This window comes from Oncorhynchus mykiss, chromosome 10 (assembly GCF_057628025.1).
Source record: "Oncorhynchus mykiss isolate SJ-2025 chromosome 10, ASM5762802v1, whole genome shotgun sequence".
Classification (NCBI taxonomy): domain Eukaryota; kingdom Metazoa; phylum Chordata; class Actinopteri; order Salmoniformes; family Salmonidae; genus Oncorhynchus; species Oncorhynchus mykiss.
In genome coordinates, this window is record NC_143031.1 from 85,235,102 (window position 1) to 85,263,091 (window position 27,990).

A 27,990-nucleotide genomic window follows, 5' to 3' on the forward strand; every position below is an offset into this window, starting at 1 on the left:
ACAGCCACCACTAACATTGAGTGGCTGCTGCCAACACACTGACTCAACTCCAGCCACTTTAATAATGGGAATTGATGGGAATTGATGTAAAATATATCACTAGCCACTTTAAACAATGCTACTTAATATAATGTTTACATACCCTACATTACTCATCTCATATGTATATACTGTACTCGATACCATCTACTGCATCTTGCCTATGCCGTTCTGTACCATCACTCATTCATATATCTTCATGTACATATTCTTTATCCCTTTACACTTGTGTGTATAAGGTAGTAGTTTTGGAATTGTTAGGTTAGATTATTCATTGGTTATTACTGCATTGTCGGAACTAGAAGCACAAGCATTTCGCTACACTCGCATTAACATCTGCTAACCATGTGTTTGTGACAAATGCATTTGATTTGATTTGAGATATTTAACTCACTCTAGTGTCTGTATGTTGCAGAGTGGACTGGTTAGTCCAACACAGAGCAGCTCCACTCCTCTGTCTCCCAGGTCATTGTAGCTGAGGTCCAGTTCTCTCAAGGGGGAGTTTGGTGTCTGCAGAGCTGAGGTCAGAGTCTCACAGGATTCATGTGTGATTTTACAGTCAACCAGTCTGGAGAGAGGAGATATGTCGATTAGAGGTCGGCCGATTAATTAGGGCCGATTAATCAAGTTTTCATAATCGGTAATCAGCATTTTCGGATGCCGATTATGGCCGATTAAATTGCAATCCATGAGGAGACTGCGTGGCAGGCTGACCACCTGTTACACAAGTGCAGCATCAAAAGGACCTTGTTGCTGCAAGGAGCCAAGGTAAGTTGCTAGCTAGCATTAAACTTACCTCATAAAAAACAATCTTCACATGATCACTAGTTAACTACACATGGTTGATGATATTACTAGGTTAGGCGTTGCATATAATCAATGCGGTGCCTTATAATTTATCATCGAATCACAGCCTACTTCGCCAAACGGCTGATGATTTAACAAAAGCGCATTGCCGAAAAAAGCACAATCGTTGCACAAATGTACCATAAACATCAATGCCATTCTTAATCAATACACAGAAGTATATATATTTTTTAAACCTGCATATTTAGTTGAAAGAAATTCATGTTAGTGGGACATATTAACTAGGGAAATTGAGTCATTTGATAGAGCAGTCTGACTGAGCGGTGGTAGGCAGCAGCAGACTCGTAAGCATTCATTCAAACAGCCCTTTACTCCGTTTCCCGGCAGCTCTTCGCAATGCTTGACGCCGTTTATGACTTCACGCCTATCAACTCCTGAGATCAGGCTGGCGATACTAAAGTGCCTATCAGAACATCCAATAGTCAGAGGTATTTGAAATACAAATGGTATAGAGAGAAATAGTCGCGGCGTCATAATTCCTTTGCGGCTGAACTCGAAAGGGGTTCCTTCATTATTTTACCGTTCGTGTGTTCCATAGAGAATGTCTTGATCTACTTCAAATACGGTCTGTGTTTTGTGAAGGCTTGAAACGCCTCGGAGTTTTGATAGTCGTGTAAATCTCGCTAGGATAAGGTAACGTTTGTCAACATATTTTCAGAAATCCACTCTACAATTTAAAAACAAATCATCGTTAATATTTAGCCAATATTGATCAGAGTTACCTTGTCCTATGGATATCTACACAGTTATTAAATTGGCAAGGTGGTGTAAACCTACACGAAACACAGACCTGATTTGAAGTGAATCTAAACATATCCTATGGAATATATGAAAGAACCGCTTTTCAGATTTTTCTGGAAGGTGTCATGGGATTTATGACTCACACTTTGGTAGTCAATACATACCATGTCCATTATTAAAATAGGATTTCCTGCATATAGAAATTACAGTTGTTTTCAACATTCATCACAGGTAACTTCAACTCTAGTTTTATTATTCAAACAGTTGAGAGTATTTGTGTCTCCTAAGCGGACTCTTCAGTATCCCTGTCACTTCAGAGAGCTGTGTGTGTGTGTGTGTGTGTGTGTGTGTGTGTGTACGATTATATTAATTTTACAGATAGCAGAGAAAAGCAGAGCACCAGTGTGGGACAATGACATTGAATTGGCACCAGGGAAACCAAGGTGTCTAATTTGTGATAAAAAATACAAAATTGTCCAATTAATCGGTTTCTGCTTTTTTTGGTCCTCCAATATTCGGTATCGGTGTAAAAATCATAATCGTTTGACCACTAATGTCGATACACTGTTAAATATGCAACGCTTTAAGAATAATGAGATACATTAAGACAATAACAAAAGCGCACATGATTCACCAATGCTAAAAACATACTATCTCACTCAAGATATTCTCAACCTTAGTTTGATATATTTATCACATTGTATGTATGTTTCTGCATATTTATCATAATGTTCAACTAATGTAAAAAACCTAACACATAATAACTACAAATATATAAACACTATAAAGACAGTGGATACTGAAGATATTTAACTCACACTAGTGTCTGTATGTTGCAGAGTGGACTGGTTAGTCCAACACAGAGCAGCTCCACTCCTCTGTCTCCCAGGTCATTGTTGCTGAGGTCCAGTTCTCTCAGGGGGGAGTTTGGTGTCTGCAGAGCTGAGGTCAGAGTCTCACAGGATTCATATGTGAGTTCACAGCCAGCTAGTCTGGAGAGAGGAGATAATCTGTTAGATAAACAAATCCTTCATTATAATGATACTGTATACATCAACTCAATAACAGAACTTACAGTGCTCTCTTGCAGGTTCTCACTACCGGCAGCAACCTCTGATAACCTTTCTCTGATGTGTTGTATGTCTTCAGGTCAAACTCCTCCAGCACCTCCTCTGACATCAGTAACAGGTAGGCCAGGGCTGAACATTGGTCAGGTTTTAGTCTTGTTTCTGAAAGAGTTCCTGAATGCAGGGAGGTCTGCATGTCTTCAACTAGAGAATTGGCACCAAGTTCATTCAGACAGTGGAACAAGTTGATGATCCTTTCTGGTGAGGATTCCTGGTTGATCTTGTCTGAAAGGTACCTGACTGTTCTTTTAACTGTTTCCTCATTGGTCTGTGTTGTACTTCCTGTCTGTGTCAGAAGGCCTCGTAACAGATTCTGATTGGACTCCAGTGAGAGACCCAGAAGGAAGCGGAGGAACAAGTCCAGGTGTCCATTCTCACTCTTCAAGGCCTGGTCCACTGCTCTCCTGTGTAAGTCAGACAACTGGATTGACTCCTCCTCTTCTTCATCATCAGTAGGGACTGCTTTGGGGGAGAAAACATTTTCCTTCTTGTCCAGACATGATTCTAAAGCATGCACTGCTGCTAGAAACTCCTGAATGCTCAGATGCACAAAGCTGTAGACCTTGTCTTGGTACAGCCCAGATTCCTCTTTAAAGATCTCTGCACACAATGCTGAGTACTCTGATGCCTCTGTGACATCAAGGCCACACTCTCTCAGGTCCTCCTCATAGAAGATCAGGTTGCCCTTCAGCAGCTGTTGGAAAGCCAGCTTTGCCAGTTTCAGGATCATCGCTTTGTCTGACTGAGACATTTCCTTTGGGTTCGTCTCTGTGGCTTTGTGGTACTTCTTGTTCTTCGCAATGATTTGGATGAGAATGAAGTGTGAGTACATCTGGGTCAGAGTTTTGGGGACTTCATCCTTCTCTGCCTCTTTCAGCATCATCTCAAGGACAGTGGCTGATATCCAACAGAAGACTGGCATGTGGCACATGATGTGGAGGCTCCTTGATGTCTTCATGTGTTTGATGATTTCATTGGCCAGTTTCTGATCTGTGATTTTCTTCCTGAAGTACTCCTTCTTCTGTGGATCATTGAACCCTCGTACCTCTGTCATCTGGTCAACACACTCAGGAGGGATCTGATTGGCTGCTGCAGGTCGTGAAGTTATCCAGAGTAGAGCAGAGGGAAGCAAATTCCCCTTGATGAGGTTTGTCAGCAGCACGTCCACTGAGGTTGGCTTCGTGACATCACAGCACTTCTCATTGTTTTTGAAGTCTAGAGGAAGTCGACACTCATCCAGACCATCAAAAATGAAAACAGTTTTGGTTTCACCATCTTCAATGCTGTCAATCTCCTTCAGCTCTGAGAAGTAGTGGGAAAGAAGTTGCATCAGACTGTATTGGTCCTTTTTCAGGTTCAGATCACGGAAAGGAAGAGGAAACATGAAATGAACGTCCTGATTTGCTTTTCCCTCTGCCCAGTCAAGGATGACCTTCTGCACAGAAACTGTTTTTCCAATGCCAGCGATTCCTTTGGTCAGCACAGTTCTGATTGGTTTGTCTTGTCCAGGTAAAGGCTTGAAGATGTCGTTGCATTTGATTGGTGTCTCTTGTGTGTTTTGTTTATTGGATGCCATCTCTATCTGTCTAACCTCATGTTCATTATTGAGCCCTCCACTTCCACCCTCTGTGATATAGAGCTCTGTGTAGATGTCTTTGAACAAACATTGATTTCCATGGTGTCCAATTCCTTCAGATATGTGTTGATACTTGTGTTTCAGTTTAGCCTTAATGTCATGTTGGACTATCAGCAGAGTTTGACCTGTAGGAAAACAATGAGAGTTGGGACTCATAAGTTTGTGTGTGTGTTTTATAAGGGCCTTTGTACCATTCTTTGTGATATTGTATGAAACACAGTCTTACTTCTTCTGTCCAGAAGGTTGTGTGTGATCTTTAATACATCCTCACTGTCCAAACTCTCCACTTCCTTATTGTCATCTGGTAATGGTTCCTGGCTGAAAGCAGGTGGCTGATCACTCTTCATTGATAGCAGGCTGGTTGTAGGTGACTCTGCTCTGGGCTTCTGGACACTGAACAAAACAGGGAGACAGAACACCTCATCAATATCACATCAAATCCTCATCTACTTCATTTTAACAACTGTATAGTGGAACTTCTAGGCCTGATGTTTCTTATAAAGCTACAGTCTGCAATTGGTAAATCCATTTTTGGCCTTTTAAATGAATGATGTACAGTCATGGCCAAAAGTTTTGAGAATTAATATTAATTTTCACAAAGTCTGCTGCCTCAGTTTGTATGTTGGCAATTTGCATATACTCCAGAATGTTATGAGGAGTGATCAGATGATTTTCAAAGTCCCTCTTTGCCATGCAAATGAACTGAATCCCCCAAAAACATTTCCACTGCATTTCAGCCCTGCCGCAAAAGGACCAGCTGACATCATGTCAGTGATTGTCTTCTTAACACAGGTGCGAGTGTTGATGAGGATAAGGCTGTAGATCACACTGTCATGCTGATTGAGTTTGAATAACAGACTGGAAGCTTCAAAATGAGGGTTGTGCTTGGAATCATTGTTCTTCCTCTGTCAACCATGGTTACCTGCAAGGAAACACGTGCTGTCATCATTGCTTTGCACAAAAAAAGGGATTCACGGGCAAGGATATTGCTGCCAGTAAGATCGCACCTAAATCAACCATTTATCGGATAATCAAGAGCTTCAAGGAGAGCGGTTCAATTGTTGTGAAGAAGGCTTCAGGGCTCCCAAAGTCCAGCAAGCGCCAGGACCGTCTCCTAAAGTTGATTCAGCTGTAGAATCGGGGCACCACCAGTACAAAGTTTGCTCAGGAATGGCAGCAGGCAGGTGTGAGTGCATCTGCACGCACAGTGAGGTGAAGACTTTTGGAGGATGGCCTGGTGTCAAGAAGGGCAGCAAAGAAGCCACTTCTCTCCAGGAAAAAAGTCAGGGACAGACTGATATTCTGCAACAGGTACAGGGATTGGACTGCTGAGGGCTGGGGTAAAGTCATTTTCTCTGATGAATCCCCTTTCCGATTGTTTGGGGCATCCAGAAAAAAGCTTGTCCGGAGAAGACAAGGTGAGCGCTACCATCAGTTCTGTGTCATGCCAACAGTAAAGCATCCTGAGACCATTCATGTGTGGGGTTGCTTCTCAGCCAAGGGAATGGGCTCATTCACAATTTTGCCTAAGAACACAGCCATGAATAAAGAATGGTACCAACACATTCTCTGAGAGCAACTTCTCCCAACCATCCAGAAACAGTTTGGTGACGAACCATGCCTTTTCCAGCATGATGGAGCACCTTACCATAAGGCAAAAGTGATAACTAAGTGGCTCGGGGAAGAAAAAACAGATCAATATTTTGGGTCCATGGCCAGGAAACTCCCCAGACCTTAATCCCATTGAGAACTTCTGGTCAATCCTCAACAGGTGGGTGGACAAACAAAACCCCACAAATTCTGACAAACTCCAAGCATTGATTATGCAAGAATGGGCTGCCATCAGTCAGGATGTGGCCCAGAAGTTAATTGACAGCATGCCAGGGTGGAATGCAGAGGTCTTGAAAAAGAAGGGTCAACACTGCACATATTGACTCTTTGCATCAACTTCATGTAATTGTCAATAAAAGCCTTGGACACTTATGAAATGCTTGTAATTATACTTCAGTATTCCATAGTAACATCTGACAAAAAATATCTAAAGACACTGAGGCAGCAGACTTTGTGAAAACTAATATTTGTGTCATTCTCAAAACTTTTGGCCACGACTGTAGACCTACATTTGATATAATTTGGGAATACTTTTCCCTTTAGTTTTATATCTTTAAGAGAAATGTATATTTTACATTTAATCTCTTACCACTTAGAACTGGTCTCTTGAGTCATTTTAGAGTCAGTGGTCCCCTCCTCTCTCTCCCCAGAGAGACTCATTTTAGAGGCTGTGGTCTCCTCCTCTCTCTCCCCAGAGAGACTCATATTAGATGTAAGTCAAAACTCACTCAGCTACAATAAGAAATAACAGAACAGTCAATATTTCTGAACCTTGTTGAAGAACCATAAACAATGACAACACATTTACTATCTGTGGTCAAAGAGTTCAATCAGCGACTTCATATTGTATCCAACATACACAGTCCACTATGTTATTAAAGATACACAGTCCACTATGTTATTAAAGATACACAGTCCACTATGTTATTAAAGATACACAGTCCACTATGTTATTAAAGATACACAGTCCACTATGTTATTAAAGATACACAGTCCAATATGTTACATACACAGTCCACTATGTTATTAAACATACACAGTCCACTATGTTATTAAAGATACACAGTCCACTATGTTATTAAAGATACACAGTCCACTATGTTATTAAAGATACACAGTCCACTATGTTATTAAACATACACAGTCCACTATGTTATTAAACATACACAGTCCACTATGTTATTAAAGATACACAGTCCACTATGTTATTAAAGATACACAGTCCACTATGTTATTAAAGATACACAGTCCAAAATGTTATTAAAGATACACAGTCCAATATGTTATTAAAGATACACAGTCCACTATGTTATTAAAGATACACAGTCCACTATGTTATTAAACATACACAGTCCACTATGTTATTAAAGATACACAGTCCACTATGTTATTAAACATACACAGTCCACTATGTTATTAAAGATACACAGTCCACTATGTTATTAAACATACACAGTCCAATATGTTATTAAACATACACAGTCCAATATGTTATTAAAGATACACAGTCCACTATGTTATTAAAGATACACAGTCCACTATGTTATTAAAGATACACAGTCCACTATGTTATTAAAGATACACAGTCCACTATGTTATTAAAGATACACAGTCCACTATGTTATTAAAGATACACAGTCCACTATGTTATTAAAGATACACAGTCCACTATGTTATTAAACATACACAGTCCACTATGTTATTAAAGATACACAGTCCACTATGTTATTAAACATACACAGTCCACTATGTTATTAAAGATACACAGTCCACTATGTTATTAAACATACACAGTCCACTATGTTATTAAAGATACACAGTCCAATATGTTATTAAAGATACACAGTCCACTATGTTATTAAAGATACACAGTCCAATATGTTATTAAAGATACACAGTCCACTATGTTATTAAACATACACAGTCCACTATGTTATTAAAGATACACAGTCCAATATGTTATTAAAGATACACAGTCCACTATGTTATTAAAGATACACAGTCCACTATGTTATTAAAGATACACAGTCCACTATGTTATTAAAGATACACAGTCCACTATGTTATTAAAGATACACAGTCCACTATGTTATTAAAGATACACAGTCCACTATGTTATTAAAGATACACAGTCCAATATGTTATTAAACATACACAGTCCACTATGTTATTAAAGATACACAGTCCACTATGTTATTAAACATACACAGTCCACTATGTTATTAAACATACACAGTCCACTATGTTATTAAACATACACAGTCCACTATGTTATTAAAGATACACAGTCCACTATGTTATTAAAGATACACAGTCCACTATGTTATTAAAGATACACAGTCCAATATGTTATTAAACATACACAGTCCAATATGTTATTAAAGATACACAGTCCACTATGTTATTAAAGATACACAGTCCAAAATGTTATTAAAGATACACAGTCCACTATGTTATTAAAGATACACAGTCCACTATGTTATTAAAGATACACAGTCCACTATGTTATTAAACATACACAGTCCACTATGTTATTAAAGATACACAGTCCACTATGTTATTAAAGATACACAGTCCAATATGTTATTAAACATACACAGTCCAATATGTTATTAAAGATACACAGTCCACTATGTTATTAAAGATACACAGTCCACTATGTTATTAAAGATACACAGTCCACTATGTTATTAAAGATACACAGTCCAAAATGTTATTAAAGATACACAGTCCAATATGTTATTAAAGATACACAGTCCACTATGTTATTAAAGATACACAGTCCACTATGTTATTAAACATACACAGTCCACTATGTTATTAAAGATACACAGTCCACTATGTTATTAAACATACACAGTCCACTATGTTATTAAAGATACACAGTCCACTATGTTATTAAACATACACAGTCCAATATGTTATTAAACATACACAGTCCAATATGTTATTAAAGATACACAGTCCACTATGTTATTAAAGATACACAGTCCACTATGTTATTAAAGATACACAGTCCACTATGTTATTAAAGATACACAGTCCACTATGTTATTAAAGATACACAGTCCACTATGTTATTAAAGATACACAGTCCACTATGTTATTAAAGATACACAGTCCACTATGTTATTAAACATACACAGTCCACTATGTTATTAAAGATACACAGTCCACTATGTTATTAAACATACACAGTCCACTATGTTATTAAAGATACACAGTCCACTATGTTATTAAACATACACAGTCCACTATGTTATTAAAGATACACAGTCCAATATGTTATTAAAGATACACAGTCCACTATGTTATTAAAGATACACAGTCCAATATGTTATTAAAGATACACAGTCCACTATGTTATTAAACATACACAGTCCACTATGTTATTAAAGATACACAGTCCAATATGTTATTAAAGATACACAGTCCACTATGTTATTAAAGATACACAGTCCACTATGTTATTAAAGATACACAGTCCACTATGTTATTAAAGATACACAGTCCACTATGTTATTAAAGATACACAGTCCACTATGTTATTAAAGATACACAGTCCACTATGTTATTAAAGATACACAGTCCAATATGTTACATACACAGTCCACTATGTTATTAAAGATACACAGTCCACTATGTTATTAAACATACACAGTCCACTATGTTATTAAAGATACACAGTCCACTATGTTATTAAACATACACAGTCCACTATGTTATTAAACATACACAGTCCACTATGTTATTAAACATACACAGTCCACTATGTTATTAAAGATACACAGTCCACTATGTTATTAAAGATACACAGTCCAATATGTTATTAAACATACACAGTCCACTATGTTATTAAAGATACACAGTCCACTATGTTATTAAACATACACAGTCCACTATGTTATTAAAGATACACAGTCCACTATGTTATTAAAGATACACAGTCCAATATGTTATTAAACATACACAGTCCAATATGTTATTAAAGATACACAGTCCACTATGTTATTAAAGATACACAGTCCACTATGTTATTAAAGATACACAGTCCACTATGTTATTAAAGATACACAGTCCACTATGTTATTAAAGATACACAGTCCACTATGTTATTAAAGATACACAGTCCACTATGTTATTAAAGATACACAGTCCACTATGTTATTAAACATACACAGTCCACTATGTTATTAAAGATACACAGTCCACTATGTTATTAAACATACACAGTCCACTATGTTATTAAAGATACACAGTCCACTATGTTATTAAACATACACAGTCCACTATGTTATTAAAGATACACAGTCCAATATGTTATTAAAGATACACAGTCCACTATGTTATTAAACATACACAGTCCACTATGTTATTAAAGATACACAGTCCAATATGTTATTAAAGATACACAGTCCACTATGTTATTAAAGATACACAGTCCACTATGTTATTAAAGATACACAGTCCACTATGTTATTAAAGATACACAGTCCACTATGTTATTAAAGATACACAGTCCAATATGTTACATACACAGTCCACTATGTTATTAAAGATACACAGTCCACTATGTTATTAAACATACACAGTCCACTATGTTATTAAAGATACACAGTCCACTATGTTATTAAACATACACAGTCCACTATGTTATTAAACATACACAGTCCACTATGTTATTAAAGATACACAGTCCACTATGTTATTAAAGATACACAGTCCACTATGTTATTAAAGATACACAGTCCACTATGTTATTAAACATACACAGTCCACTATGTTATTAAACATACACAGTCCACTATGTTATTAAAGATACACAGTCCAATATGTTATTAAACATACACAGTCCAATATGTTATTAAAGATACACAGTCCACTATGTTATTAAAGATACACAGTCCAAAATGTTATTAAAGATACACAGTCCACTATGTTATTAAAGATACACAGTCCACTATGTTATTAAAGATACACAGTCCACTATGTTATTAAACATACACAGTCCACTATGTTATTAAAGATACACAGTCCACTATGTTATTAAAGATACACAGTCCAATATGTTATTAAACATACACAGTCCAATATGTTATTAAAGATACACAGTCCACTATGTTATTAAAGATACACAGTCCACTATGTTATTAAAGATACACAGTCCACTATGTTATTAAAGATACACAGTCCACTATGTTATTAAAGATACACAGTCCACTATGTTATTAAAGATACACAGTCCACTATGTTATTAAAGATACACAGTCCACTATGTTATTAAACATACACAGTCCACTATGTTATTAAAGATACACAGTCCACTATGTTATTAAACATACACAGTCCACTATGTTATTAAAGATACACAGTCCACTATGTTATTAAACATACACAGTCCACTATGTTATTAAAGATACACAGTCCAATATGTTATTAAAGATACACAGTCCACTATGTTATTAAACATACACAGTCCACTATGTTATTAAAGATACACAGTCCAATATGTTATTAAAGATACACAGTCCACTATGTTATTAAAGATACACAGTCCACTATGTTATTAAAGATACACAGTCCACTATGTTATTAAAGATACACAGTCCACTATGTTATTAAAGATACACAGTCCACTATGTTATTAAAGATACACAGTCCACTATGTTATTAAAGATACACAGTCCGCTATGTTATTAAAGATACACAGTCCAATATGTTACATACACAGTCCACTATGTTATTAAAGATACACAGTCCACTATGTTATTAAACATACACAGTCCAATATGTTATTAAACATACACAGTCCACTATGTTATTAAAGATACACAGTCCACTATGTTATTAAAGATACACAGTCCACTATGTTATTAAACATACACAGTCCACTATGTTATTAAAGATACACAGTCCAATATGTTACATACACAGTCCACTATGTTATTAAAGATACACAGTCCAATATGTTATTAAACATACACAGTCCACTATGTTATTAAACATACACAGTCCAATATGTTATTAAAGATACACAGTCCACTATGTTATTAAACATACACAGTCCACTATGTTATTAAAGATACACAGTCCACTATGTTATTAAACATACACAGTCCACTATGTTATTAAAGATACACAGTCCACTATGTTATTAAACATACACAGTCCACTATGTTATTAAAGATACACAGTCCACTATGTTATTAAAGATACACAGTCCACTATGTTATTAAACATACACAGTCCACTATGTTATTAAACATACACAGCCCAATATGTTATTCATTTGATTTGACTTGGATCCTTATTAGCTGACATTTGTCAACAAAAAATGGAATTACTAAATTGCTACGTTATTTGATCTAATAGAAGTTTCGTAATGGTTAGGTTGTTACGAGGGGAAAAAACAACTTTATATTGGAGTTGTGCCTGTTGCCCTGGAGATGGAGGACTCATCATGGATATAATCTGTTTTAGAACGGAATGTGGTTGAGGCCTACAACCATTTTAAAGTAGTCAACTGGGTGGGGATTCCTATGGGTTGAGTTTCCTATGAGTTTTACCAGTTTTTATAGAAGGAAACAAAATAAACTGAACATTAATTATGATGGTTTTATTTTATTTTTGTTTTGGAATCAATGATTATAGTTGTAGTTTTTCAAATGGAGGAAAATTGACCAGTTTTTAATATGATAACTGTCACACCCTGACCATAGTTTGCTTTGTATGTTCTATGTTTTGTTTGGTCAGGGTGTGATCTGAGTGGGAATTCTATGTTGGATGTCTAGTTTGTCTGTTTCTGTGTTTGGGCCTGATATGGTTCTCAGAGGCAGGTGTTAGTCATTGTCTCTGATTGGGAGCCATATTTAGGTAGCCTGTTTTGTGTTGGGTTTTGTGGGTGATTGTTCCTGTCTTTGTTACACCAGATAGGGCTGTTTTTGGTTTTTCCGCATTTCTTGTTTTGTATATTGTTCATTTATCATATTCATTAAAGATGTATCACAATAACCACGCTGCGTTTTGGTCCGCCTCTCCTTCAACAGAAGAAAGCCGTGACAATAACTGATGAACAATGGGACCCACCCCGGTTGGTAATTCAACCATGTTTATTGCAAGTTTTATTAACATGGGCTAATAGACTGACTGCTGATGCTCAACCACATTTACAAACTGCACCGTGTGTTTTCTCAACAGGAAGTTGAGATCCAGACTGAGTTCCAAAACAATGTTTTTTATTCTTGGTTGCGGGCCACCAGTTGCCCATCCCTGGTTTAGTGAATAGACCCATGCACTGATTGAGTTCATTTGAGTTGCGATCCGTTTATCTCGCCCGGCGCACCGGGGTTTTCATTCTGAGAAAAGGCGTGCTGATGATTCAACCCGGGGTTCACAACGCGCATAGATGAGCGGGTGGCGTTATATCGAGCGCATCTGCAGTTCGTCAAACAGACCACCGCCTTCCTGATCTGTCGTCAGAAAGCTTTAAACTTAATATTTGATTTAGCCCTACATTTAAATAGTTTATATGCACATTGTTGAACGTCACATTTACTTGACGAGACAGACTATTTGATTTAATGACAGCTTTACATAATTCCGATGCACGTCTTCTTTCAGGAAGTGAAAGTGAGCCAGTTTCCTCAGATAATAATCACCTTAATGTGCTGTCAATCACCGATAACAATAATACCATACCTCATAGCCCTGTAGCCTTTCTCACATCACATTGTATCTTATTGATTAGGCTAATCACTATGAATCAATACCAACGTAAATAAGCCTAAAATAATCATTCTTGAACGTTTAAATCAATATTGTATTAACTTGGCGGATGTCTTAAACCCTAAATCATCTCTCTCTTTATGATGAACTAACTTCTCAAAAATACTTTTCTACATTACATTGTAAAAGAAAGCTACAAACCTCTCAAACATTTTTCTTCGACGATAACGTCCGTTACTTCCTCTACTTCCTTATACAAATATTTCCCGTTTCAACTAGTGATGGGTCGTTCGATAACGACAGGTTGTTTTTGAACGGATCTTTTTGGTGAACGTCGGTAACCGAATTGCATCGGTGAAAGAGCCGTTCATTTCGCTCCCTGGTTTACATACAGCTACGAGGTGCTTTTTGAGCTCAAAACAGCGATTAACTGCAGATAAGTTACACAATAATTCTCTGAAGAGGGTGAATCCTTACTGCAGAAACAATAAATAGTGGGCCGAGCGCGTCATTCTTGTCAAGGCTTTGTAGTGCGTAAAAAACAAACAGTTGATCTAATCATTTAAATACTAGTTATTGAAAAAAAGAAACACGCCCACTTAATTCTTTGGCCAAAACTTTTGTATTTTTCTGATGTATGAATTTTAGTGACGTTGCCAGTTCTTGTTCCTGAATGTATTTCGTTATTTGGTCCTCAAAACTTGAACTCGAGATTTGCCCATTTGGAGATTGCAGCGTTTCCCGGAACCATATGATTGGTCGGGTAAGCTAATGCGTCATCACCCTCCCTCATATGATTGGTCGGGTAGGCGGACCTTCTTACTTTGTGGATGTGGTAACTAGTGAGCAAAGCAGATCACCACCTTTCTGAGTTTATCAACTTAATGTCGCATTCAAAACCACAGGGATCTCGGTAAAAAAAATAAATCTGACTGGGAAAAATCGATTTGAACAGTCCTCTTTCCCGAGCGCTGACATCGTATTTTTCAGAGCTCCCAGTTGTTGTGATGGCGGCAAAAACTTTTCACATGAGCCCTTCATTCAGTTTCAATACCCATTGCCGCACGTCACTTTTACTTGCCCGAATTGACGAGAATTACTTTTATTTTTCAAAGAAACTAGTTTACGTGACGGGTCTTCCTCCGGGAAGTGAAAGAGCGCAAAGACAATAATCACGGTCATGTGCAGTCAATCACCCATACCCTACCTACCTCATAGCCCTGTAGACTATAATATAACATTGATTCATATTGACTAGGCTGATCAATATGAATCAGCATCAATGTAAGGAAGCCTAAAATAATTATTATTGAAAGTTGAAATCAGTATTGTAATAATTTAACAATTTTGTGGATGTCTTACCTGTGCGATGGCCTCACTCCTCCGAACCACTTTTCTCCGTAAAATTGTAAAAGAACGGTACAGTACAAACCTTAGAAAAAAATTTATTCTACCGATATTGTCCATTTCTTCCTTCACTTCCTTATAAATGTACTTCCTATTTCAACACAGTGGGCTGGTTCAACATGTATACGATTATATTATATATTCACATTTATGTCATGTAACGTTTTCATACACTTAATGCCAGAATTCAGCCCATAAATTCATATTCTATCTGGTAGACGTGCATTTTGTATTATTTTATATTAGGATTTGTTTGAGTGATGTTTTACAGTACTACCAGCAGAGGGCAGTGTGACAACAACCAGGTTCGGCAGAGGGACGCAAGACGTTCATATCTGTGTTTTTATGGTAACAATGATAGACAATGACAATGATTCTGTAAACCCCCCAAAATATTGATTATAATGTATAGCATATGAAGTTAAAAATAGACTATTTATAATGTGAAGTTACATTGAACTAATCACACTAATCAAAGACACAGAGACCAACACACATTCAGAGATAGACATGCGCAGACAAATACATTCCATTCCTTTTCCTGTCATTTATTGAAAATGTATTTGACAGAGATACTTCACATCAATCATAATTTCTGTAAATGTGACAGATTTAGCCAGCTAGCTAATTTAACTGTAGTTTCTGGGCAGGTAGATCAACGTAGGTCGAACAGCTCCTTATATGTCCTTCAGACACTCTCAAGTCATTGATAAAGGAGTGACAGGTCACACAGCTCCTTATATGTCCTTCAGACACTCTCAAGTCATTGGTAAAGGAGTGACAGGTTACACAGCTCCTTATGTCTGTCAATGGTCAATGTGTTCCAGACGTGAGGCTCTCACTGACAAAACTACTGATATACTGAGGTGGTGGTGTTGATAATCAGTCTCTCTCATGAACCTCTAACAGGCCAACACTGTATAGTATATTCATCAAATAAATGTCTGTGGTTTTAAGTTGAATGCCAAATTCTCAGAGCCAGTTTCCCAGACACATTCACAGTGAGTATGCAAATACAGTAAATACATTCCAATAACATCACAATACATGTTTACAATCTCCTCCCATAGGGTGTCATTTCAGATGGTAATCCTAGACTCCCCTCATCTCCTCCAATAGGGTGTCATTTCAGATGGTAATCTTCGACTCCCCTCATCTCCTCCAATAGGGTGTCATTTCAGATGGTAGTCCTCGACCCCCTCATCTCCTCCAATAGGGTGTCATTTCAGATGGTAATCCTAGACTCTCCTCATCTCCTCCAATAGGGTGTCATTTCAGATGGTAGTCCTAGACTCTCCTCATCTCCTCCAATAGGGTGTCATTTCAGATGGTAATCTTAGTCTCCCCTCATCTCCTCCAATAGGGTGTCATTTCAGATGGAAGTTCGTTTTCTAATACTCATACTAACCATACTAACCACACTATTTGTGACGTGAATTGAGTATATAGTACGCTTAATGGTCATAGTATGATATAGTTTAGTATGCCAAAAGTTTCCGGATATCGTACAAAATTTGCCAAAATATGAAGTTTATACGCAGAGGACACTACTTCCGCACTTTAGGGCCCATAATGCAATTCTTCATGAAATGGGCGGGGCTTCACGTCGTTTTCAGATTTGAAGAAAATAGTGGAAAGTATGTTGCTGAAGTCCAACGACAGCGGATACAAATTAATTGCTTTAACTAATTATGACAAATGTTAAGAACATTTTGAGCAATGTAATAAAGTAATTACTTTTCAAATAAATTACCTTACACGTTATGTTGGCTGACAATTTGCTAGCTGCGCTGTCCTTACGAACCACACATCATATCATTACAGCTGTATGTACCGGTATGTTAGCTACCTACCTAACGCTACAGTAGTTGGCTACTTATACATCAAACGTGCCAGTATATTAACTACAGGCTAACTAACTACTCAACGTTTATTGACTGGATTATTCCCGTCATTCTTAGCTTAGCTAAATGGTATAGTCGTTGTGTTTTCGTAAATTCTCTCTGTCTCTACTCCGATTTCAGAGCATCTCGCCTGAGAGACCAGAGCGCAGAATAATGAATTTACGAGCCGCTCAACACCCGTTGAATATGACCAGTGTCAGTAAACATCGGGGGGAAAAAACGTAATTAAATTGTTTCCAGCAGCACCAGAAAGCTCAAATCAACCCTACTCCTCTGTCTGAGCGTCCAGCACTCCAGATTTAATTTAATAACACACCCAAAGTCGAACAATGTCTAACTAGTAATTTGTTACGCTAACTAGCTAGCAAGAGGTTGCATAGCAACAGCATCAACTTCCGGTAGAGAAAGCAACGAGCTGGTCGGTTACAGTATACTAAAATTAACTAATAGTATGTAGTATATAATCATTAAGTATGTAGTATACAGTATACTAAAATGAACTAATAGTATGTAGTATATCCTCATTAAGTATGTAGTATACAGTATACTAAAATGAACTAATAGTATGTAGTATATACTCATTAGTGTGTATGTAACGGATGTGAAACGGCTAGCTTAGTTAGCGTGGGCGCTAAGTAGCGTTTCAATCAGTGACGTCACTTGCTCTGAGACCTTGAAGTAGTAGTTCTGCAAGGGCCGCGGCTTTTGTGGAGCGATGGGTAACGACGCTTCGAGGGTGACTGTTGATGTGTGCAGAAGGTCCCTGGTTCGCGCCCGGGTATGGGCGACGGGACGGTCTAAAATTATACTGTTACATGTAGTATACAGTATACTAAAATGAACTAATAGTATGTAGTATACTGTATACTAAAATGAACTAATAGTATGTAGTTTTCTCATTAAGTATGTAGTATACAGTATGTTAGTATGGGTATTCGAAAACAGCTCTAGACTCCCCTCTCCCACTCATCTCTGCACACTAGACTGTCACGTCTAAACCAGAGACAGTCACACAAACTTTGTAGTCTATGATCATACCCTCAAATGGCACCCTCCTCCTTATATAATGTACTACTTCCCTCACAGCTCTGGTCTAAAGTAGTGCACTTCATAGGGAACAGGGTGCCAGTTGAGATTAGAGCCTATTTGTATGGACCCGTATGCTAAAGCTGGACATGGGCCAGTTTCCTGTATCCATGGCTCTGGGTTGTAGTGTCAGCCTAGTGACCGTTGCTTAGCGATAGACGGAGGACTGATCAGCGAAGCAGAACGACCGGAACAGTTTGTTTTTCTTCACCCTGTTGTTATGGTTACCTGTTCTGGTTTTTGTTTGGCACATTATTTACCTGTTCAGGGACACGGGGCAGTAGATGTTTTTGCGTTACTGTGTGTGTGTGTGTGTGTGTGTGTGTGTGTGTCTCATTCTTAATGTGTGTGTATTAGATTAATGTTTACAGGCTTCCCAGCCAACCAATAATGAATAGACAGAAGTGTGGTGGAATACTCACCAAGTTAAAGAATGAGTCCTAAATGGTACCCTATTCCCTATGTAGTGCACTACTTTAGACCAGAGCCCTATTCCCTATATAGTGCACTACTTTAGACCAGGGCCCTATTCCCCATATATAGTGGTACTACTTTAGACCAGGGCCCTATTCCCTATATAGTGGTACTACTTTAGACCAGGGCCCTATTCCCTATATAGTGGTACTGCTTTAGACCAGGGCCCTATTCCCTATATAGTGCACTACTTTAGACCAGGGCCCTATTCCCTATGTAGTGCACTACTTTAGACCAGGGCCCTATTCCCTATATAGTGCACTACTTTAGACCAGGGCCCTATTCCCTATATAGTGCACTACTTTAGACCAGGGCCCTATTCCCTATATAGAGCCCTATGGGCCCTGGTCTAAAGTAGTGCACTACATAGGGAATAGGGCCCTGGTCGATACTAGTGCACTACATAGAGAATAGAGCACTATGGAACCATTTTAGGAACCAAAAACTATATTTAATTGGTCTAGGATCAGGATCAACACTGTTACTACCCATTCTACCATTAGGATGGTACCCCAACACTGTTACCATCCATTCTACCATTAGGTTGGTACCCCAACACTGTTACTATCCATTCTACCATTAGGATGGTACCCCAACACTGTTACTACCCATTCTACCATTAGGTTGGTACCCCAACACTGTTACTATCCATTCTACCATTAGGTTGATACCCCAACAGTGTTACTATCCATTCTACCATTAGGTTGATACCCCAACACTGTTACTATCCATTCTACCATTAGGTTGATACCCCAACACTGTTACTATCCATTCTACCATTAGGTTGATACCCCAACACTGTTACTACCCATTCTACCAGTAGGTTGATACCCCAACACTGTTACTATCCATTCTACCATTAGGTTGATACCCCAACACTGTTACTGTCCATTCTACCATTAGGTTGGCACCCCAACACTGTTACTATCCATTCTACCATTAGGTTGATACCCTAACACTGTTACTGTCCATTCCAAATCAAATCAAATGTATTTGTCACATACACATGGTTAGCAGATGTTGTTAATGCGAGTGTAGCGAAATGATTGTGCTTCTAGTTCCGACAATGCAGTAATAACCAACAAGTAATAACCTAACCTAACAATTCCACAACTATTTCCTTATACACACAAGTGTAAAGGGATAAAGAATATGTACATAAAGATATATGAATGAGTGATGGTTACAGAACGGCATAGGCAAGATGCAGTAGATGGTATCGAGTACAGTATATACATATGAGATGAGTAAAGTGGCATAGTTGGGGTACCATTAGGTTGGTACCCCAACACTGTTACTGTCCATTCTACCATTAGGTTGATACCCCAACACTGTTACTGTCCATTAGGTTGGTACCCCAACACTGTTACTATCCATTATACCATTAGGTTGATACCCCAGCATTGTTACTATCCATTCTACCATTAGGTTGGTACCCCAAAACTGTTACTATCCATGCAACCATTAGGTTGGTACCCCAACACTGTTACTATCCATTCTACCATTAGGTTGGTACCCCAACACTGTTACTATCCATTCTACCATTAGGTTGGTACCCCAACACTGTTACTATCCATTGGGTTGGTACCCCAACACTGTTACTGTCCCCATTCTACCATTATGTTGGTACCCCAACACTGTTGATCTGAAGCTGTGAACAAAGATAGGCGTCCAGCTTCCCAAGAAGGTTGATCATCCTGGAACACGACTCAGTTCCTTTTCTCAACACCATGTCGATGATGTCACGTGCCTTCTCTGCCCTCTCAGCTATCACCTTCACTGACTCCATTTCCTCCTGGTTGATGACTGTGTGTTGCAGGAGTCTGTCCAGCAGACCATCCAGGACAGGTCCTGATACTCGTTTCACAAACTCTGTCCGTACAGAACGCAGCTGCTGCTCTGAAGAACCAGTCAGACTGCTCTCAGCCGGACCTCCTGACCCCAACACAGCACCTGAGAGAGTCAGGTTACAAAATAATTACATTTGTACATTTACATTTCAGTCATTTAGAAGCAGACTCCTAAAATAAAAGTATTGAGAAAACATTATCTTTTACAATAACGACCTGAACATATCACATATTCACATTTAGGGACGGTTTCACAGACATAGAAAAACAGACTGGGGCATTCAGAACCAGGCTAATCTACATCACGTCCTGGAGGAGATGTCATTGGGGCATTCAGAACCAGGCTAATCTACATCACGTCCTGGAGGAGATGTCATTGGGGCATTCAGAACCAGGCTAATCTACATCAAGTCCTGGAGGAGATGTCATTGGGGCATTCAGAACCAGGCTAATCTACATCACGTCCTGAAGGAGATGTCATTGGGGCATTCAGAACCAGGCTAATCTACATCACGTCCTGAAGGAGATGTCATTGGGGCACTCAGAACCAGGCTAATCTACATCACGTCCTGGAGGAGATGTCATTGGGGCATTCAGAACCAGGCTAATCTACATCACGTCCTGGAGGAGATGTCATTGGGGCATTCAGAACCAGGCTAATCTACATCAAGTCCTGGAGGAGATGTCATTGGGGCATTCAGAACCAGGCTAATCTACATCAAGTCCTGGAGGAGATGTCATTGGGGCATTCAGAACCAGGCTAATCTACATCACGTCCTGGAGGAGATGTCATTGGGGCATTCAGAACCAGGCTAATCTACATCACGTCCTGGAGGAGATGTCATTGGGGCATTCAGAACCAGGCTAATCTACATCAAGTCCTGGAGGAGATGTCATTGGGGCATTCAGAACCAGGCTAATCTACATCAACTCCTGGAGGAGATGTCATTGGGGCATTCAGAACCAGGCTGATCTACATCAAGTCCTGGAGGAGATGTCATTGGGGCATTCAGACAGTCTTTTATAATCAGGACTAGTCCAGGTCCTACAGTAAACCATGTTGACTGACCCTCAAGTCATTGGTTTGTATCTCTCATGTTTACTTACTAGTTGAATGGGTTTCAGTGATGAATTCATCTGAAATAAACATACATTGGTTATATCACTAAATAGTATCTGTCAGAAAAAGTTGTGATTGACATGTTCTCCTACATTTTTGTACAGTTTCTTTCCATACTATCCTCTCATCATCACCGATTAACTCCATCTCAATCCCTGTAATTTCCATATCCACCTTGAAAAAGCTTGGTGTGGTGTCTCTATGTATGAGATGAATCCTCTGGGGGGAGGGAGGGAGAGAGAGCGAGAGAGGTTAAACAAAAACATGGTTAAACATTAATTAAAAACACAACACCAAATCTTCCGCCACAGTAACTAAAAACAACAGCCTCTAAATACCCCATATACTCAAACAGATCAATGTTAACCATTTTGTAACAGGCAAACTCAACCCTCAGTCTGGCTGCCAACATCCCCTCCAGCATTCCCACCACGTCCACAGTCCCCTGTTCCCGAATACTGTTCTTTCATGTCTATCAAATTGATAATTTAGCTGCCCCTGACACAAAGTTAAGTAAGAGAACAACACCCCTTCTACTAAACCTGTACTTTGTCCCAAATATAAACATTTGGGAAGAAAAAACCTCTCCCAGAGCTGAGAACCAACCAGTGATCAGGTCAATCATCTCGACCAACCTGGGACACTGTAAGAACAGATGTGTCAGAGTTTCAGACTCAGCACAGAATGGACACCCCTCCCCAACATGGTGAAAACTCTCCAAGCCTGTATAATAGACTTATAGAATGGAGTCAGACCAGACAAATCACCCCCCCCCCCCTCCAGCTTTAAGAGGAAACTCTCCAAGCCTGCATAACAGACTCATAGAATGGAGTCAGGCCAGACAAATCACCCCCCTCCATCTTTAAGAGGAAAAGTTGCTTGTCTAAGCAAAACAGCCTGCTCTCCTCATCAATGTGTCGGCTGTATCCACCCAGCTAGAACCGTCACAGTACAACAGTCTCTGGGCTGCATGAAGCCAGAAAGCCATGATCCAAGAAGAGATGTCCACCAGGCCTTGTGTAACAGTTTAGACTTTACACCCATCCCCTCGCCCCAACCTGGGCGCGAACCAGGGACGCTCTGCACACGTCAACAGTCACCCTCTTGGCATCGTTACCCATCGCCCCACATAAGCCGTGGCCCTTGCAGAGCAAGGGGAACCACTACTTCAAGGTCTCAGAGCAAGTGACGTCACTGATTGAAATGCTATTAGCGCGCACCACCGCTAACTAGCTAGCCATTTCACACCGGTTACACTCACCTCCCTTTTGACCTCCTCCTTTTCCGCAGCAACCAGTGATCCGGGTCACGGCACCAATGTAACAGTTTAACTTTAGACAATATATCAGTCCTGAAATTGGGCATCCCTGCCTGATGCCCCTTTGGATGGGGATGGGGCAGCTCAACCCACCCTCCCCATACACGAGGCCCCAGCAGACAGTAAACTCATCCAAGACAAAAAAAACATCCCCAAACCCAAAGGCTTTCATTGTTTTAAACATGGTGGTCCACACGATCAAAAGCCTTCTTCATTCTATATACCTGTTTGAGAGACACGTAGATATCATTTAAAATTCTGCACACAGCAATGCAACAAGTTGGCAGTTTTTTTTAAAAGGGCCAAATCCCCCCCTTTTGCAACAATGAAAGCACAACACGTTGACAGGATACAGGAAGAGAATACTCATGACAAGATTCACACACCACTTCATAAAAATCCCCCCCAATAGACAGCTGGGGTAGCACCCCAGTGCTTATAGAACTCAGATTGTAAAACATTGATGCCAGGGGCTCCGGGGTCCATCTGAGTGAGCAACTTCAATTCAATAGATGTGATGTCCTGTTTAAGGGCCCTGATAGTCTCTTTAACTCAATACTAGACGGAGCAGTATACTGTTGACAAGACACACGTATTTGGGCCTTCCCAACCACCCACCATTGTCTCAAAGATTCTAAATTCAAATTAATAACCCTCAATTTTTCCCAAAACACCAAAAACCTTTCCCAAAACATTGCGTCATGTAATATCTTCATGTTGAAATACCAATAAGGTGAACCTTCATGGACATGACAAGTGAATATCAACAGTAACAATATGGTGATCAGAAAAACCCTCAGGAGTAATGTCACCTTACAACCGTACTGCAGTAGTGATCAGATACATACAACCTGTTTGACCTTGCTGCACCGACACCACCTTCATTAACTACTACAGTAGAGCTCAGATACATACAACCTGTCTAACCTTGCTGCACCGACACCACCTTCATTAACTACTACAGTAGAGCTCAGATAATACAACCTGTCTAACCTTGCTGCACCGACACCACCTTCATTAAATACTACAGTAGAGCTCAGATAATACAACCTGTTTAACCTTGCTGCACCGACACCACCTTCATTAACTACTACAGTAGAACTCAGATACATACAACCTGTCTAACCTTGCTGCACCGACACCACCTTCATTAACTACTACAGTAGTGATCAGATACATACAACCTGTCTAACCTTGCTGCACCGACACCACCTTCATTAACTACTACAGTAGAGCTCAGATACATACAACCTGTCTAACCTTGCTGCACCAACACCACCTTCATTAACTACTACAGTAGAGCTCAGATACATACAACCTGTCTAACCTTGCTGCACCGACACCACCTTCATTAACTACTACAGTAGAGCTCAGATACATACAACCTGTCTAACCTTGCTGCACTGAGACCACCTTCATTAACTACTACAGTAGAGCTCAGATAATACAACCTGTCTAACCTTGCTGCACCGACACCACCTTCCTCAAATACTACAGTAGAGCTCAGATACATACAACCTGTCTAACCTTGCTGCACCAACACCACCTTCATTAAATACTACAGTAGAGCTCAGATACATACAACCTGACACCACCTTCATTAACTACTACAGTAGAGCTCAGATACATACAACCTGTCTAACCTTGCTGCAGCGACACCACCTTCATTAAATACTACAGTAGAGCTCAGATACATACAACCTGACACCACCTTCATTAACTACTACAGTAGAGCTCAGATACATACAACCTGTCTAACCTTGCTGCAGCGACACCACCTTCATTAACTACTACAGTAGAGCTCAGATACATACAACCTGTCTAACCTTTCTGCACCGACACCACCTTCATTAAATACTACAGTAGAGCTCAGATACATACAACCTGTCTAACCTTGCTGCACCAACACCACCTTCATTAAATACTACAGTAGAGCTCAGATACATACAACCTGTCTAACCTTGCTGCACCGACACCACCTTCATTAACTACTACAGTAGAGCTCAGATACATACAACCTGTCTAACCTTGCTGCACCGACACCACCTTCATTAAATACTACAGTAGTGATCAGATACATACAACCTGTCTAACCTTGCTGCACCGACACCACCTTCATTAACTACTACAGTAGAGCTCAGATACATACAACCTGTCTAACCTTGCTGCACCGACACCACCTTCATTAACTACTACAGTAGAGCTCAGATACATACAACCTGTCTAACCTTGCTGCACCGACACCACCTTCATTAACTACTACAGTAGAGCTCAGATACATACAACCTGTCTAACCTTGCTGCACTGAGACCACCTTCATTAACTACTACAGTAGTGATCAGATACATACAACCTGTCTAACCTTGCTGCACTGAGACCACCTTCATTAACTACTACAGTAGTGATCAGATACATACAACCTGTCTAACCTTGCTGCACCGACACCACCTTCATTAACTACTACAGTAGAGCTCAGATACATACAACCTGTCTAACCTTGCTGCACTGAGACCACCTTCATTAACTACTACAGAAGTGATCAGATACATACAACCTGTCTAACCTTGCTGCACCGACACCACCTTCATTAATTTTTAACCATGTTTACTGACTAACTTTTGCATTCTTTACACTCCACACATCAGAAGGCTCAAACTCAGTTAGTAGACCAGACAGACAAGAAGCCACGCTGTCTTAAGGTTTCCATTACTTGATGAAATACAGCAATGGACTCTGTACCCTCATCAGGAGCAGAAACATTACAAAAAAAACATTGACCACTAAAACCTAACCCTTGACAATCTCTAGATACCAGTCACCCTTAAGCCTGAGGAAAACAAAATTGCCGTCCCAGCACTGAAAGTAGTACCATGACTGAGTATATCAAATCAAATGTATTTATAAAGCCCTTCGTACATCAGCTGGTATCCCAAAGTGCTGAACAGAAACCCAGCCTAAAACCCCAAACAGCAAAACATGTGTAAAAGCTGCCCCTCCCACCATATTCCCAAGTCCACCTCATTGGCCTCATCATGTAACTCCTGTTGAAAAACTAAATGAAGCCATTTCTGTTTTATTACCTCTAATACCCAAGCCAATTTAACAGATTTCCCCAAAGTCTGGTCCAGAAACGCATTTACCTAGATTGTCCATTGAGTCATCGCCAGCTGCTATCATATCAGAAATGTTCATATCCTTATCCTGATCCTCCTCAACTGAGGTCACAGACACGTGACTCCCCTCTGCCACATCCCTCTCAACACTCCCCTCCTGTACCACATCACCCGTACTGGGCATCTCCACTACCTGGGAGACTAGCTCCACCTGAACCCCCTCCTGTACCACATCACTAGTACCGGGCATCTCCTCCACTACCTGGGAGACTAGCTCCACCTGAACCCCCTCCTGTACCACATCACTAGTACCGGGCATCTCCTCCACTACCTGGGAGACTAGCTCCACCTGAACCCCCTCCTGTACCACATCACTAGTACCGGGCATCTCCTCCACTACCTGGGAGACTAGCTCCACCTGAACCCCCTCCTGTACCACATCACTAGTACCATCTTCTCCACTACCTGGGAGACTAGCCCCACCTGAACCCCCTCCTGTACCACATCACTAGTACCGGGCATCTCCTCCACTACCTGGGAGACTAGCCCCACCTGAACCCCCTCCTGTATCACATCACTAGTACCGGGCATCTCCTCCACTACCTGGGAGACTAGCCCCACCTGAACCCCCTCCTGTACCACATCACTAGTACCGGGCATCTCCTCCACTACCTGGGAGACTAGCCCCACCTGAACCCCCTCCTGTACCACATCACTAGTACCGGGCATCTCCTCCACTGCCATCCCCATTTCCAGTGACATCCCCATGTGGGTCGCCATCCCAACCAAAACAATTCAACAAGAAATACAATATATCTAATTCTACCACTGAAAAAAACCTGAATCAGTGGCAAAAAGGAAACCACCCAGAAAAGTAACCACAGGCGATCTAACTCCAGGCAACACTCACACTCGCTCATACAATACCCAGCATGCACCAAACACTGCCAGCATGAACAGAGACAGAGAGAGAGAGATATATGTGACTTAAATGTCAGATTCCTGTTCTTAGTCTACTAAAACTGTACCGGTGGAGTGATGGAGGTTGAACAGGGAATGTTCAGTCTGAAGTAACTATTCAGTTTGAAGGACCGCTCTGGTCTTGTGATGGGAATCCTTTTAGACCCTTGAAACTTTATTTCCTGTTGTTCCACAGCCTGCGAAACGAGGCACGGAATACACAGCCAGTCAATGTATAGTCTAATTCAAACATTATTCAGAAAACTAGCAACACACTTATCTTCATTTAATGAGTGTCAACATAACTAACCAGTGGTACAGTTTAAGGTCATCTCTATAATAATGGTACCTCACCTGTATCTGGCCGGGGTTACTGGGAAACAGGTATAGGCGTTGAATTAGTTTTTCCTTTATCACTGTCAGATAGAGCATCAGCTCACAGTGGACATCTACGTTCCAAGACAGTAATCTCAGTATAACAGAGATAGCTGAGAACTTTGGATGGAGAATCTTAGCATGGAATCTGGTGACCTCATGCACTTCCTCTAAAGACACTCCATGTTCCTCTACATGAAGAATCTTCATCTCATTCCTCAGGGAAGGGTTGGTCCCTGAACAACACAATACAAAGGAGACAGAAAGACAAATATTGTATTATTCATCCAACTAAAACACAAAGAATATGCAGTACCAGATCACAGTAAACTCAAACTCCCAGAATAGTTCATTCATTCAGGAAGTGAAACTCAGTTACATAGAAATAGTATTCAGAAAGACATTTCCATGTGGTTTTACCTAAACAGACAAAGTGTGGCAGATGAACTTCCTCCAGTTCACCTAACTCCATAGTGATGTCCAGCAATGGACCACCTTGTGTGTACCGCATGTCTTTCAGAAGTTGACTGTAGGGTTCCCAGTTCCTGAGGTGATACTTCAGAATGACATCTCTCTCACACAGCCAGCGGAGCCCAGACACTGTGCACTCATAACTCCCTTTGGGTGTCCTGTGTCT

The 27,990-nt window shown here is 40.0% G+C and overlaps 2 protein-coding genes across 2 annotated transcripts; both read right to left on the minus strand.

The window, feature by feature from the left end:
• Window positions 1-2,718: 2,718 nt before the first annotated feature.
• On the minus strand, window positions 2,719-14,421 carry LOC110530955 (NLR family CARD domain-containing protein 3). Its single transcript, XM_090188277.1, has 4 exons — window positions 13,948-14,421; window positions 6,611-6,753; window positions 4,637-4,803; window positions 2,719-4,535 (listed from the first exon to the last, which is right to left on the minus strand). The coding sequence occupies exons 2-4, from the start codon at window positions 6,724-6,726 to the stop codon at window positions 2,719-2,721; spliced, it is 2,100 nt and encodes a 699-aa protein (XP_090044403.1). The 5' UTR covers window positions 6,727-6,753; window positions 13,948-14,421.
• Window positions 14,422-19,582: 5,161 nt separating this feature from the next.
• LOC118936810 (NACHT, LRR and PYD domains-containing protein 1 homolog) lies at window positions 19,583-27,986 on the minus strand. Its single transcript, XM_090188323.1, has 6 exons — window positions 27,774-27,986; window positions 27,333-27,589; window positions 27,047-27,175; window positions 21,680-21,806; window positions 21,575-21,604; window positions 19,583-20,570 (listed from the first exon to the last, which is right to left on the minus strand). The coding sequence occupies exons 1-6, from the start codon at window positions 27,862-27,864 to the stop codon at window positions 20,236-20,238; spliced, it is 969 nt and encodes a 322-aa protein (XP_090044449.1). The 5' UTR covers window positions 27,865-27,986; the 3' UTR covers window positions 19,583-20,235.
• Between the last annotated feature and the right edge of the window lie 4 nt (window positions 27,987-27,990).

Excerpts from the sequence above, each read along its gene's own strand:
- LOC110530955 (XM_090188277.1), bottom strand. The coding sequence starts at position 6,726 with ATGAGTCTCTCTGGGGAGAGAGAGGAGGAGACCACAGCCTCTAAAATG. Across the intron at positions 4,804-6,610 it reads CAAGAGACCAGTTCTAAGTG|TGTCCAGAAGCCCAGAGCAG; the intron begins GTAAGAGATTAA and ends TGTTTTGTTCAG. Across the intron at positions 4,536-4,636 it reads CAACCTTCTGGACAGAAGAA|GTCAAACTCTGCTGATAGTC; the intron begins GTAAGACTGTGT and ends GTTTTCCTACAG.
- LOC118936810 (XM_090188323.1), bottom strand. The coding sequence starts at position 27,864 with ATGCGGTACACACAAGGTGGTCCATTGCTGGACATCACTATGGAGTTA. Across the intron at positions 27,590-27,773 it reads GCCACACTTTGTCTGTTTAG|GGACCAACCCTTCCCTGAGG; the intron begins GTAAAACCACAT and ends TGTGTTGTTCAG. Across the intron at positions 27,176-27,332 it reads GTAACCCCGGCCAGATACAG|GCTGTGGAACAACAGGAAAT; the intron begins GTGAGGTACCAT and ends CTCGTTTCGCAG.